General features: G+C 50.4%; 1 protein-coding gene across 1 annotated transcript; it reads right to left on the reverse strand.

The window, feature by feature from the left end:
- Positions 1-3,204: 3,204 nt before the first annotated feature.
- Positions 3,205-13,141, reverse strand: HECTD3 (HECT domain containing E3 ubiquitin protein ligase 3). The gene is made up of 21 exons (XM_004678936.2): positions 12,683-13,141; positions 12,344-12,504; positions 12,003-12,095; positions 11,788-11,923; positions 11,376-11,491; positions 11,177-11,290; positions 10,954-11,036; positions 10,407-10,572; positions 10,085-10,166; positions 9,330-9,512; positions 9,130-9,182; positions 8,890-8,954; positions 8,629-8,732; positions 7,974-8,093; positions 7,770-7,859; positions 6,705-6,911; positions 6,346-6,475; positions 6,187-6,261; positions 5,984-6,065; positions 5,811-5,882; positions 3,205-5,676 (listed from the first exon to the last, which is right to left on the reverse strand). Exons 1-21 carry the CDS (start codon positions 13,049-13,051, stop codon positions 5,592-5,594), a joined length of 2,586 nt encoding a protein of 861 aa, XP_004678993.1. The 5' UTR covers positions 13,052-13,141; the 3' UTR covers positions 3,205-5,591.
- Between the last annotated feature and the right edge of the window lie 965 nt (positions 13,142-14,106).

The following is a 14,106-nucleotide window of genomic DNA, read 5'->3' on the forward strand; positions in this document are numbered from 1 at the left end:
CTTAAGCTGGTTGGCACCTAACTTACACTCTTCAGGCCCCATCCTGACCTATAATGAGGTTGGATTTCAAAACTGAACACCTGTAGCAGTGATGGGAGGTGGGGGTTGGGGGTGGGCAGATCCAACCTCTCAGCTCTTGGATTGGTGCTGGATCAAACTGGTCCATTTTCAATGCCGTGTTCAGTCAGCAAGTTCCATGCTAGTCCATTTTCATTCTCATCCTTGTTTCAAAACTGAACACCAGGAGCCCCTGTGGCCCTGGTGCGAGCTCAAATCTGATTAGTGCTCATAGGAACTCTGATCATATTGGTCCTTTCTAAATCCATTTTTAAAAAAGATTTGTTTATTTATTTATTTATTTATGCTTACTGGGGCACAGGCCAGAGGTATGGGGAGTGAATGGATTCACCAGAGACAGAGTGGGGAGCAGAACAGGCAGACTGACAAAGTACACTGCTGAGGGAGCAGCGGGCGGGTCAGAAGAGATCTGCCGTGCCATGTGGGTCAGCTCTCTGGTGAGGGATGGAACTCGTGTTGCACTGGCTTCAGAGCTTCATAATGCGGTGCTTTAACCCGTTGCACTACCAGGGAGAGCTAAATCCATTTTTAACCCCAGGCTTTTTTCATGGACTGCACAAGGACAAGGTGTTCTTTGAAGTCCATATAGTTCTTATGAAAACAGCTGTTCTCAAACAAGCACACAAGTACTTTTCCTGGAGACATACCTCTTTAGTACATCTAAGTGTTATATGTGTATATTGAATACGAAAAAGTTTGTACTCAAGGATTAAGATTTAATAAAATTATTTTATTACTTCATCAAAGGCATTCTTAAGTAAAACTTAATTTTGTTTTATTATTATTTTACTTTTATTTGCATCTTTACTGCAAGTGTGAAGAAGTGAAGAATACAACGACTTGTTAGTACAGTTTAGTATCACTACTTTGATTCATGGTAAAGCAACAGCAGTTTTAATCACCATTGATTTTGTACCATCAGTGCACATATCAATACAATGAGTGAGCAAGTATTGTTTTAGCATTGTTATGAAAATACCTCCCAAAAATATCATAAGGGGTCCTGTGGAGCATGCTTTATGAATTGTCACCGGGTTACTTCCCTCTGGCTTCCACTGCTTCTGCTGCTTGTATTGTGCACCACACAGGGTTGTCACCTGCTTTTTATGTCTTCTCTGTCACACTGGGAACCCTCTGAGGGGCTGTACCACTGCCCACCAGGTATATCAGGTTCTAGTCAGGACCCGGAACAAGCTAAATGATAGTATTGGATGAATTAAGAATTTCTGGCATATTTTCTTTTGATCTCCTATTTAGTGGTGAGAAGAGAAGGCTGAGGGCCTTGGTCACTAACAATAATCTCTTCCCTAGAATATTCCTTCTGACTAAGACAAGTCATATCACATGTTTATTACTTTTTTTTTTAAGTTTTAATTGCACAGGAAGTTCTTAATAAATGCCTAGTGAACACAGGCTGTTTCCTATAATGATTATGTCTTGCTCATATTTCCTTCTTAAGGCATATTCATGTGCATGTGTTTGTATAGGGTGGGAGATAGTTTAAGATCAAGCTCTAGGGTCTCTTTTCCCACAGGGGGCTCCTGGTGTTCAGTTTTGAAAAGAAAATTTTCAAAAGTTGAGCCTTGGCTCAGGAATACTCTTCCCAGAATGTGCAAGAGATTTCCCTTTGGGAATCTACTGACCACATCACAATATCATCCTACTTCTTTTGGCTGTAGACATCTCAGTGGGTGGAGAATTATGATTTTTACAGTGCTGAGTAAAAGATAAAAATTAGAAGAGAAACCCTACTTTGGCCAGTAATTGCAGGTCCTAAAATATTTTGTTTTATTTATGTATGTAAGCCCAACAGTTGCCTAATAGATTCATGGTAAGTTTGACAGCAAACAATGCTATAGTGTTTATATAGAGCTTAGAAACTTCACTAAGACTTCAATATTTCCTTTTAAGCACACAGAATTTTCTTTGTTGGTGGTTTTATATATATATATATATATATATATATATATATATGATTTATTTTTATTTATTTATGCATACAAGAACTAGGGGTGAGAAAATTCACCAGAGACAGAGTGGGGCACAAAACAGGTGGCTCTATTGAAATACACTGCTGAGGGGAGCATTGGGTGGGACAGGAGAGAGGAGAGTTCTGCTGTGCCATGTGGGTCAGCTCCCTGGGCGGGGATGGAACTCAGGCTATCAAGGTGATAGAGATGATAGTGTTGAGACTTAACCCTTAGGCCACCAGGGGGGCCTAAACAATGTGACATTTAAATAAATGGATAATTGAGACACATTGGCTTAAACAATGGAAGTGCAACAAAAAGAAATGAGAAGCAATAATGGTGGATGTGAAATTAAAATTGAACATAGGAGCCCTCACTGGCAGCCCAAGGGGTTAAAGCACAGTACCACAAAGCTAGCTACAGCCACTGCAACACGACTTCCATCTCTGGCCAGGGAGATGACCCATATGACATGGCAGACCTCTCCTGCTCTGCTCAGTGGTGTACCTCATCAGTCTGCCTGTTCTGCTCCCCACTCTGTCTCTGGTGACTCTTCTCACCTCCCTGCACCTCTGGCCTGTATGCCAGTTCTATATGTATAAGTAAATAAATATTTTAAAAAATAAAATTGAATATAAAGGCTGTCATAGTAGAAATAAATAGCTGATGTGGGATTGTTGATACTGCTATGTGTGTAGTCAGAGGAATTTAGGGAAAGAATGTGGTTGTGACAAAAGGATCAAGATTCATCATTGCTCTAGGTTTTTCATGGGCATATACGGCTTCATAAAGTCGTTTAGGAGATGATACAAGATAATAAATGAACAGCATTTATCATAATGCCTTGCTGTGCTATGCAAAGACTGTTATCAGTAAATAAGAAAAAGCAAATGAAACCAGTAGAAAAATGGACAGAAGTACCATAAAGGGCTGTTAATTAAGAAGAAATACAACTACTTACTATAGTAAACAATCAAACCAGTGTAAATTAAAATAACCATGTCATTTTCAGCACATCAAATTGTCAAAAAATTCTTTTAAGTGTTAATAACCAAGATTAGTGTTTAGAAAACAGACTCTAAGAAGAGTGAAAATGGATGTCATTCTAAATGGCAATTTGGCAGTTTGTGATTTTAGGAAGTTATTCTGGAGGAATAAACAGGTATGCAAAGATCTCTGCTTAAGTATGTTTATTTCATTGTAGAAAATTTGTAAATAGCGTCAGTGTACATCTATGTACACTGAATAAACTTTAAATGAATAAAGTTATGAAAGTTCCTTACAAGTGGTACATGCAAGCAGTAAACATAATTAAAGTGAGCATCTCCCCTTGTTCCAGTGACTATCATTTCCTGCTTGGGTTACTCCCTGCCTTCAGTCTCTCCCTCTCAATTCATTCTCTACACAGCTGCCAAAGGCAAATCTATCTTCATTCCCTTAACACCTTTAGGGTCGCTCAATTAAAAAATCCCAAACAGACCTCTCCAGCTGGAGTCTTCTCTTTCTCTCTCACCCTTCTCTTCTGGCCTCTGTGGCTTGTTACTCCCTCTTAGTCATTCTGTAACACCACCCTTCACTTCTTTAGAACACTTAAAAATATGCCATTAAACGCTGTTTATGAGATTGTTTAATAGATGTCTCCCATTAGAGTTTAAATCCACTCAGTCTCTGTCTAGCCACTGTTTTATCCATTGTACCTACTATGGTGTCTGACATAGATGATTGAGACATATTGAATAAATGATTGATTAAATGAATGATTAAATGAAAGCAAGCAAGGTGCGAAACATACAACGTGAGCCTAATTTAGCAAAAGAGACTAAAGATCATGTAGCCAGTACAGAAGCAGGGTCCCTCTTGCAGGTACGTGCTGTCTAGGTTCTTCTCTCAAAAGAGGGGGAAGGAAGTTGCATCTAGAATGGCAGGACAAGAGATTTCTGGGAAGAACGGAGCTGGGTAGGAGTGGCGTCTGCCGCTTCAGTTCCTTGGGCCAGATGGGCTGCTGCCCAGGTGAGACGGCTTCCACGGACCACCCACGGCGGCGAAGGCAGGCAGCCGCCAGAGAGGTTTAGCTGCGGAGTTTAACTCAGGACAAAAGGCTCCGGTACGCAGTCAGGAGGCGCACAGCGCCACCTGGTGGAAAGCCAGGGGAGCGTCAGTGCGCGCCCTAGCGAAGGGCTAGGAAAGGGATGGGACAGAAAACTTCACGGTGTTTTACAGGTGAATTGGAACCGTGCTTAGGGGTGACTGCCCACCTCGGGGGACTGCATTCACAAGAGGTCTCATGGAGGTGGGATTTTAAAGATTGCACCTTAGCTGTGTGACAGTTCGGAGGCAGCGTGGGAGTTGCGTGTTGGCAAGGCTGCTGCCCCCTCATGTCAAAACCCTGACCTGGCTTGTTCATCAGTCATTTCAAGGATATTTTCCTCTAGGATGTGAAGTTCTTGCACCTATTTGGTTCCAAAAGGTGGACTCCCATTCTCCAAATCACCACACCTCTCCCAGAATTCTGTAGCAGGTAAGCTTTCTCCCTGCTCTTCTGTGTTTTGGGGTCCTTATTTGTCACTGAGAAGCCACTCTCACTTGACCCATATCTACTTGACTCCCAGCAGGAACCTGAAGTCCTGGAAGTAACAGAAGGAGCTGAAAGACTCTTCCAGGACAGAGCGAGCCCAATAAACACGTTCTAATGGATAAATTCTTCCATTTATTCAATTTTCCCATATGCAAGACCATTTTTGATGGAGTGTCATAGAGGCCGTTAAAGGAAGGAGGACTGGGGCAGGGATGTGCTTAAGGCAAGTTTAATCCTAGACTTTATTTTAGAGTTGGATAAAGGGGAGCAATTTAAGATTTCAGGTAGTTAGCCTTAAACTGTGCAAAATCCTGGAGTGAAATGGTAGATGGGGAGTCAGTATGGGTTGGTGGTAGTGGTAAGATTTAATGTTGAGTAGTTGTAGGCTCTAAGCCTGGGAGAGTTGTGGCACTTTGTCATTTGAGACTGGGTTGGCAAAAGAAGGCCAGAGCTCGCACCTTGCATTGGAGGGAGAGGAGGAAAACATCATCTGTGAGGAAGGGGTTCTCAGCTCTTGCATCACCCTGGGGGTAGGTGACTCCTGTTCATCTCTGGTTCCTTCTTTGTGGAGGAGTCTCCACTACCCTCCAAAGTTTTTGGCATTGAGTTCAGGTGGAAGGCAAAGTAAAACAAGCAGAAAAAAAGAGGAGCTGGAAAAAAACTGAAGCCAAGTCTATGGTCTGGGGAGCTAGGAGGCCCCCTTCAAGTTGGCTCAGGACTGGCAGCTAGTGCTGGACTTGTGGAAAATGCTCTCTCAGAGGTCAAATAACTCAGAAAGCAAGCTCCAGCACTAGAAGCACTGTGAGTGCAGGCAGGGCTGGGCCTGGGTAGTCACCGCCCCTAATCCAAATACACACGGGGGCAGCGCACACTGGCTTTCTCTGATCAGGGAAGCTCAGGTTGGAAGTGCAGAACCCAGCTGGTCCAGGGAGCAGTCCTTCTGGCCTGTGGCTGCCCGTAGCACCACCTCACTCCTCCCAAGGGCTCATGTCGGTGTCAATGGCCACGCAGTTGTATGCTGCATAGCGGAGCTTTTCCTCACACACCTTGGCACTGCAGGGGGATGGAGACTGGGTCAGTGCTCAGCGCAGGCACCTGCATCCCTAACTAGGGCAATGCGGGTCCCAAAGTCCTCCTCACCTGGGATGCCACTCCCCACGCTCTAGGCTCGAGTCTAGGAAGCCTACCTGGCATAGTGTGGTAGAAAGAGGGTACTGGAGCAGGTGGACGACTCAGGCAGCGCATCTGTGGTCTCACAGCTGGGGGTGCGGGAGCCAGAGTTCAGGGCCAGGGTCTGACATGTAGAAGGAGGGGACAGAAGGCCATCCACCGCCCCTGGGGACCGTCCCTCCCCACTCACCCCAGTTTATCAGGGTAGATGTAGATCCGTGCTGGTAGGCGACTGCGGCCTGTGACAAAGCGCAGGAAGCGGCTCCGGTCCTCTGGATGGAGAAGGAAATCAGTGCTGCGCTGAGGGTGGGGAGTGTCCACAATGTCCACCCTGCCTCCGTATCCCACCAGTGGAGTCGGAACCCGGGCGTCACTCTGCTCTTTTCCACTGACCGTTGGTGAAGTTGCTTAGTGCCTCCCAGAAATACCGCACCCGTATATCAGTTTGCTCGAAGTCCTCAAACCGGGCTAGCAGAGAAGAGGCCAGAAATCATTCCCAGATCCACCTAGGAGGCCTGGCCACCACACTGCTCTGCCCTGCCCCACACTCACTGAGCTTGCGCAGAGCGTCCACCGTGACCTCTGGGTCGCCGCACACCTTCTTCTCCAGTTCCTGCCAGGTCAGCAAATCCAGCACAGCCTGTGGCACCACCTTCAGCAAGCCCACCTGCATGGCCGCCACCTGGGGAGGGGAGGACAGGCCTGGCTGGGAAAGAGGGCATAACTCCCTGCTCAGAGATTAGTGGAGAACATGGCATTTGCTCATCCCTGGGGCATCTCTGTGCCCCACTGATGAGCTGGAATAGGGGGGGGGCAAAGAAATAGTAAGACCTTGGGTACTGGTGGTCTCTCAGCCTGGGCTCTGTACACTAGGTGTCCAAAGCTTTTGTTCTTCTGGCTCTGGATAGTACCTGCTCCTTGCTCTCTTCTAGCCGTGCCTTCTGTACGAGTTGGATGAAACGCAAACGGTCCTCATATCCCACCACGATGCCTGCGCCCCCAGGGATAAGCTCCACCATCTGCTGGTCACTCAGTACAGTGGTGAATGTCAACTCCTTCCCAAATTTGAACTCAAATGTCTCCTTGTCCATGCCTTCCATCACTTCTAGGAGCTTCACCTAGGGAATGGAGACAAGGAGAGGGTCAGCTTTTCACTGTGGAATCCTTGTTTTCCTTCAGATAATGATAGGGAAGAAGGAAAGACACCAGGCAAAGCAGTTCTTATGCAGGCAATGAGGACAGAGAGGGTCAGCGTAAGGGCTGTGAAATATCTAGTCAGCCCTGAAGGCCAGGGAAGGCATCTTAGAAGAACTAGCATCTCAGCTGGGACCTGAAAGATGGCTGGGAGTTGGATTGGGCAAGTGAAGTCATAGAGAAAAGATACTGGAGTCAAGTGGAAAGTAAAAGGCCTGAGGAATCTGGCTGCAGCCTGAAGGTGAACCAAGTGGCCAGAAATATAGGGGTCATGCAAGGCCTTCTGCATTCTGCATTTTATCCCAAGTCCAAGGTAAAGCCATTGGAGGGTTTAAATGAGAAGAGTGTAATAATTATTCTAGTTGCAGGAGATCAGGTGGTTAAGAATAGAAATAGGGGCATTAACGTTCACAGTCAGTGGCTGAGTCAGAAAGGAATGTGGAGAAGAGGAGAAGTGAGCAGACTCTAAAGAGACTTGACAAAATGTGGGAGGTGAGGGAGGGATCCCTGAGGGCACTGGCATGGGTGGATGGGTGGCATGACATGCCACCATGAAGACTGCGGAGGACCACACACTGTGGCGCAGATGAAGTGTGTGCTGAGCAGAGGCGCCATCTCGGCAGAAGCCCTGTCAGCTGACGCGTACATGGCGGGAAAGGGAGGCTGGGGCTCGAGGTAAGGACTCGGGGTCAGCAGTGGAAACCAAGGGAGTAGGTGAGTCTTGGGGAACAGCGACCTTCGGGGGCTGTGCAGGGGACACACTGGCTCCAGGCCCTACTCACCAGCACAGAGTCCACAGCCGGGAAGTCCTTGCTCCAGCTCACCTCCTCACCAGAGAGCTGCTTCCACACAAAGCCGGGCAGAGCCAAGACCTGCAGGACAAGAGCTCACTGCTGTCTCCTCACCCTGAGCTCCCAGCTTTGGCTGGCCCTCTTCCTTCCAGGGGCCAGGGCTGACCTGGTAGGAGTGCAGATTAGGCTACTCACCAGGAACTCCTTACCCCGAAGGGCAGCACCCATCAGTTGTCCAATCCACTCGTACTTAGCAAAGTCCCGGCAGGATGGGTTGGGGACATACATGTCCCGGGCCTCACCAGTGCCATTGCCCTGTCCCAAGACAGCGGTCAGCGTGGCATGGGATGGACTCTACTGTGCTGCCCCAAGTTCCCTAAATACTTCCCTCGGGTCCTGCCTGGTGGCCTAGGGGTTAAGTCTCAGCACCATCACTGCTATGGCCCGAGTCAGACCCCTGGCCAGGGAGCTGACCACACGTGGCACAGCAGACCTCTCCTGTCTCACCCACTGCTCCCCTCAGCAGTGCATTTCAGGCAATCCCACCTGCTGTTCCCCATCCTGCCTCTGATGAATCCCTCACCCCCTCCCCATACCTCTGGTCTACACCCCAGCTCCCCTACACACAAATCAATCAATCAATCTTTAACAAAAAAGACTTCTCTGAACACTTTCCACTGAGCGCCCTGAATGATCTGATTGTACAATGGCTCCTCCTTCCCTGTCTGCCAGAGGCTGCCTCAGGCTACTGGGTCCTTTCTCAGCGCTTCCTCTCTAGCTCAGCCTTGGTATCTGGAGGTTTGTAGAAACAGAACAGCAAAACATCGTGGGAAGTGGGGTGGGCAATTACCTGGTTTGCTGTGCGCACGAAGAAAGGGAGAGGCACAGGCGAGTCCGCTGAGCTAGGGCACAGCTCCTCTGACATGTCTGCCAGGCTATCCCGGAAACCGCCCCCTGAAATGCCAGACACGTGCCCTTAGCTGGGGTATTCAAGAGTCCTCATTACAGTGGAGTCATAAGGAGGTCTCCTGCCTTGGTTAGCTGGTGACCCCACAGGGCTCTATCACTCGGAACTGGGCAGGACCCTTGTCATCCTCACTGTGAGCCTTACCTTGGTCAATGATTCCTTCTGCAATGAATTTACACTCCCACCACTGATCATAGCGCATGGGCCACCTGTAGGTAGGGATGCATCTCTGTCATGTTGTTGGACCGGCACTTAGGACAATTCAACAGCCCAGTGACCAGCCAGAAACAGGAGTGACAGAAGGGTAATGGTAAAGGGTGTCAGAGGCAGTGTGGATTTGTGTGCACGTGTGCTCTGGGCAAGTCTCTGACCCTCATGCCATACCTGTAATCCAGGGGCTTTTCATACTTGTCAGAGGGCTTGAGACCTTCATAAACCTGGGGGCAGGGAACAGGGGATGGACAGGGGAACGTCTGTGTCAAGGCCTGACCCCACTATTGCCAAAGACCTTGCGAGGCTTCCTCTGGTGAAGTCCCCGCTGCCTTTACTAAACCTCCCTCAGTCCGTGTGCAGGTGGTCCAGACCTGGGTGAAGATTGCATTCTTGCAGGCAGGGTCCTTTAAGGGGCAAGCTCTGTGTTCCATGGCAAGGCGCCGGTTGATGTACAGGCGTGGCATAAGGCTGGGCTTGCTGCTCTCTGAGTCACGCAAGCACTGCGTCACCAGGCCTGGTCGCTGACGTGACAGCAGCAGGAACTGCTTCACTTGCTGGTGGGGAGAGGTGGTTAGCAGAACCAGAAGGCAGTTGGCCTCTTTCCAGACCTGGGAACATTCCTCTACGAATGCACCTAGTCCTACTGTTTCTGTGCAACTCAGTCTGTCCCCCTCCTTGCTTCTACTTCCTCCTTTCATCCAGCCATTGGGGAAGCTTTCTAAAATAAAAAAAAAAATCTTAAAATCTTTTAATGGCTCCACGTGACTTGGGACAAAGTCTGTCCTGGCTCATAGCGCCCTCTGCTTCCAGGCAGCTTCCTGTCCATTCAAACGCCATAAACAAATCTATCTGCTTCTTTCAAGTTATTTTTAGCTACCACTAAGGCCTTCATGCGCATTTTATGCAACTTGCTCTGTCCATGCTATCAGCTCTCCTCCCTCATTTCTATTTATTTTACACCCCATTTGGAGAACAGTTCTATAAACACTAAATTTTGGCTATTTGTTTCTGTGCTCCCTGACCCATCAAAGGCCCAATTTTTAAGAACACTCTGCTGAAGAGTGAACAACTTCAAGAGAAGAAAGGGGGAGCCCCTTGTAGACCAGCACTGGGGTGCCAGACTCACCTTAATCTCATTGAAGGTGCCCAGTGTGTGGTCCCAAGCAGGTACCAGGTGGTGCAGGACACTGTCTAGAATCTTTATGAATCTGTGGGTGGGGATAGCGGATAGTTCGGGGTAAAGATGCTTATATTAAGAGTATGACATAGATAAAAGACCCTCTTGCTACCCAACACACAGGGACAGAAGGCAAGGTCCAGGGGCTGCTCTGACCCTTGGAACAGAGCAGCTTGCAGTCCACAATCGTGGGGACCTCTACCACACAAAGACATACAAGGCTCAGGATGGGGAGAAGGGAAAGGGCTGGCGGACCCAGGAGCACAGCCACCTCTGCAGGAGAACAGCTCTGCGGTACAGTACTTCTGGGTCAGTGCCTTCCAGGCGTGGGTAGCGCACCAGGCTGGTGGGCTGAAACAGGTCTGCATTCAATCCCAGTTCCCGCTGTCTAGATGACTTGATTTTGACGCCTCGAAGACGCACATCAATGCCGTCATCTGGGGGAAGGAATCAGTCAGGTCACTAACTGCATCTGTAGCTTCCACGGCCCTTACACTTGAGCATGGGGGCACTGCAATCCTCTTGCGCTCACCTAACTGTGAAGATTATTTGCCTTGCCGGTTCCCCTGTCCACTATAATTTTGGGATGCCTGAGGGCTGCAGACCTCTTCCAGGTGAGCCTGACCACCTCTATGGCTTTAAGGCAGGCCTCTTCTAGGCACCTTCTAGAAGGCTCAGGTTCCAAAGCTTCAAATCTTAGAGCAAGTGCCTCTGCCTTGTCTCCAAGCCCATCACACACTCACTGCACCACACTCACTGCCAGCTAGCGCCTATATACTCTGGGGCTCCCTTTCCCTCCTTACAGCCTTGAGCCCCACCTCGGCACTCCACGATGCGGATCTCGATGACTGGCAGGTGGACCGTCATGTCCTCTAGGACACAGACATCCCCGATCAGCGTCCTGAGGAGATGGATGTGAGGCACTTTGGATCCCTTGACTTCAGGGACTGCTGGGCTCTCACCCAACCTGTGCTTCCAAGCTGGGCCAGGCCCCATTGCTACGATCATGCCCCACCTCCCACCTCAGGTCAGCTTGCTCACTCGTCAATGCTCACGTCACTCAGCTTCTTCAGATTGTCTCCTTCACCCCCATAGACCACCACTCGCTTAGGCATGAAGTTGTCATCTGTGGTATCCACGGTGAGTAGTAGTTTCCTGGGGGAGTGGGAGCATGTACCTGGCTCTCTGTGCAACCACAGGTACACGGTTCACCCACCCTGCCCCACTCAAGTCCACTCACTTGACAATGGTGCCCTTCTTCATGGTAAGCCGTACCCAGTGCTGGCACTGGGATCCATCGCTCTCCCAATAGGTGTCTGCATTGCTGTCTGTCAAGCAGGATACATTGAATTCCTCCTGGGGAGGGGCAGGGAGGTGGAGTCAGCATTTACCCCACTGCTCGCACTGGGCTGTGCAATGAGTCAGGGAGCACGAGAGAGAAAGCGGAGCAGGAGAGAGAAAACGCGTTAGTTAAGCTGATTAAAAGGGCAGCTGTTATGAAGGGAGGTGTCAAGGGGATCCCGGAGGACATCCAAGGAGCTGGACTGCGCCTGGCCTGTAGGGATTCAGGTTTGATCCTGGCCCAGGGGTAAGGGTTCTGGATCCAGCCTTGAGGACGGTGACAACAATTTAGTCGGAGTCCCAGCACCTACCGTATAGGAGGAAACATCTATGCTCTCCACATACTGCTTCACACTACCCAGGTTCTCATCCTCCTTGCCCAGGTGGTCGTACAAGAAGTGGATCAGGTCTTCGTCGCACTCGTAGGTCCACGTCGGGGGCACATAGCTAAACAACGCCAGATTCCTAATTAGGTGGAGCCCAGAGCTGAGGGTCCTTTCTCCTCATTCCATTCCAGCTTACTCACAGTAGCCTTTGTACAGCTTCCGTGTACGCTGCCGCTGGCTGAGGCCTCGATCCCAGGCGGTGCGAGTATGTCAGGTCCACCACCTGTTCCCATCTGCGGGCACAGAGTGGGTGGTGGTGTGGGGTGGACGGGAACCACCGGTGGGCATCCTCTACATGCCCCGAGCCTCCTCCAGGGGTCCAGCTCCTCCAAAGTACGCCCTCAGATGCCACACCCAGGCTGTCTTTGAGTCCGGACCCTTTCCTTACCCTGCCTCTACGCCAGTATCACATTTCCCTGGGACCAGTTTCCTACCCCTCGGGCCCACCCGACAGTAGGTTCCCGCCCTTCAAGTGCAGGACCTGAGCACCCTGCGATAGTCCACACCGAAGAGTTGCTGCTGCCGCTGGAGGTGGTCCGGGGTGTCGATGGGTACCAGGCGCGCCCCGCCCTCCGCCGGGCGGCACACCAGCAGCCAGCCTTCTTCCAGTCCGCAGTCGCCCAGGTGTTCGGCCAGCTGCTCCTGCCGGGTAGCGTGAGCCCCGGTCAGCCGTCAGGAAACAGCCCAGGGCCCGCCCAGCCCAGCCCAAGGCAAAGGGCACCGAACGCTCTGCCAGCTTAGTGTGGGGGAGGGGAGGTGAACAGCTGGGGCTTCCCTGGCCGGGGAGTCTTTTGGGGAGCTCCCGGCAGGCTAAGCTCACCTTGGTCAGTTTCACCCAGAGTCCGTGTCCGTTGCACAGTTCCTCGCCCGTGGTGCGCACGCAGGCGCCGCGCCGGAGCTCAATGCTGTCGCGGGCCGCGCGGAGGGGCCCGGAGCCGGTACCCGTGGCCGACCCGGTGGCACCCACACGCAGCCCCAGACCCTCCGCTTCCCACACCGGGAGCAGTACGCGCGACGGTCCTGCCGGGTCCTTGTAAAGCTTGTAGAGCACTTCGCGCGGGACGAAAGCCAGCGCCGCAGGCAGCGGCCTCCCAGTGCGGAGACTCTGCGCTGCCTCCACCAGGAAGCGCACGCGGCCCAGCAGCAGCCGTGGGGACTCTAGCGCCGCACCCCGGCCCGGGCCAGCCATGGCGAAGCGGGAGAGGGCTGCTCCGGGGCGATCGGGTTTCTGGAGCTGCAGCCGCGAGCACTGACCAAGCTTCCCACCACTCTTTGGCCCCGCCTTCTGCCAGCTTTGGCCGTATGTTCTAGACTAAGAGCACCCCGACGCCAGCCGTATTGCCCTGTGTATGCGGGTAGTCAACTTTTCACCTACCTACGTGCTCCCGGTCCAGCCAATCAGACCGAAACATAGGATCAGCGCTACCTCTCTCCATTTCCATCGCTACCACCATTTTATCCCCAGTGCTCCTACTCTCATTCAAATAATAGATCGGTCTATCCTGGATCATTTTTCTGGTTCTATCTCTGCTCCCCTAGGAAGTCATATTACAACCAGAGTAGTATTTTGAAAATCTGCTAGGTGGCGCAACCACGTTGAGCGCAGCACTATGAAGTTGGCCTCAGCTGCTTCAGTGAGTTTGATCCCTGGCCCGGGAAGGAAGTGACCCACATGACTCAGCAGACCTCTCCTGACCCGCCCGCTGCTCCCCTCAGCAGTGGACTTGTCAGTCAGCCTGTTCTGCTCCCCACCCTGTCTCTGGCGAATCCTCTCACCGCCCCCGCACCTCTGGCTTTTACCCAGTTCTGTATGCGTAAATAAACAAATCTTCTAAAAAAAATCTGCTAGACATCCTTTCTGTATCCTCATCCTGTTGGCTGTGTGTCCAAAATGTTTGGGAAATATCTCTTCTTGCCCTGCCACTGACGGGAGTTTTGAGTCATGTCAGCTTGATCCTCACTATCACGATGAATCAGGATGCTACTGATCCTTTCCCCCTTCTCCCTGTAATCTTGAAGGAGACTGTGGGAAGGGGGGCGGGGGGCGGGGAGGGAGGAAAGACAGAAAATAAAAAGGACTGGAGCTGTTGGAGTACAATCAAAGAGGGAAAGGAATCCCTGTTCTCTGCCCTCCATTAAAAATAGAAGTTTTATTGAGATATAAGTAATATACCATATAATCCACCCATTTGAAGTACACGTTTCAGTTTTTTGCTATATTACATTTTTTAAATCGTGGTAAGA

This window comes from Condylura cristata, unplaced genomic scaffold (genome assembly GCF_000260355.1).
Source record: "Condylura cristata isolate star-nosed mole 26May11 unplaced genomic scaffold, ConCri1.0 scaffold00008, whole genome shotgun sequence".
NCBI lineage: Eukaryota > Metazoa > Chordata > Mammalia > Eulipotyphla > Talpidae > Condylura > Condylura cristata.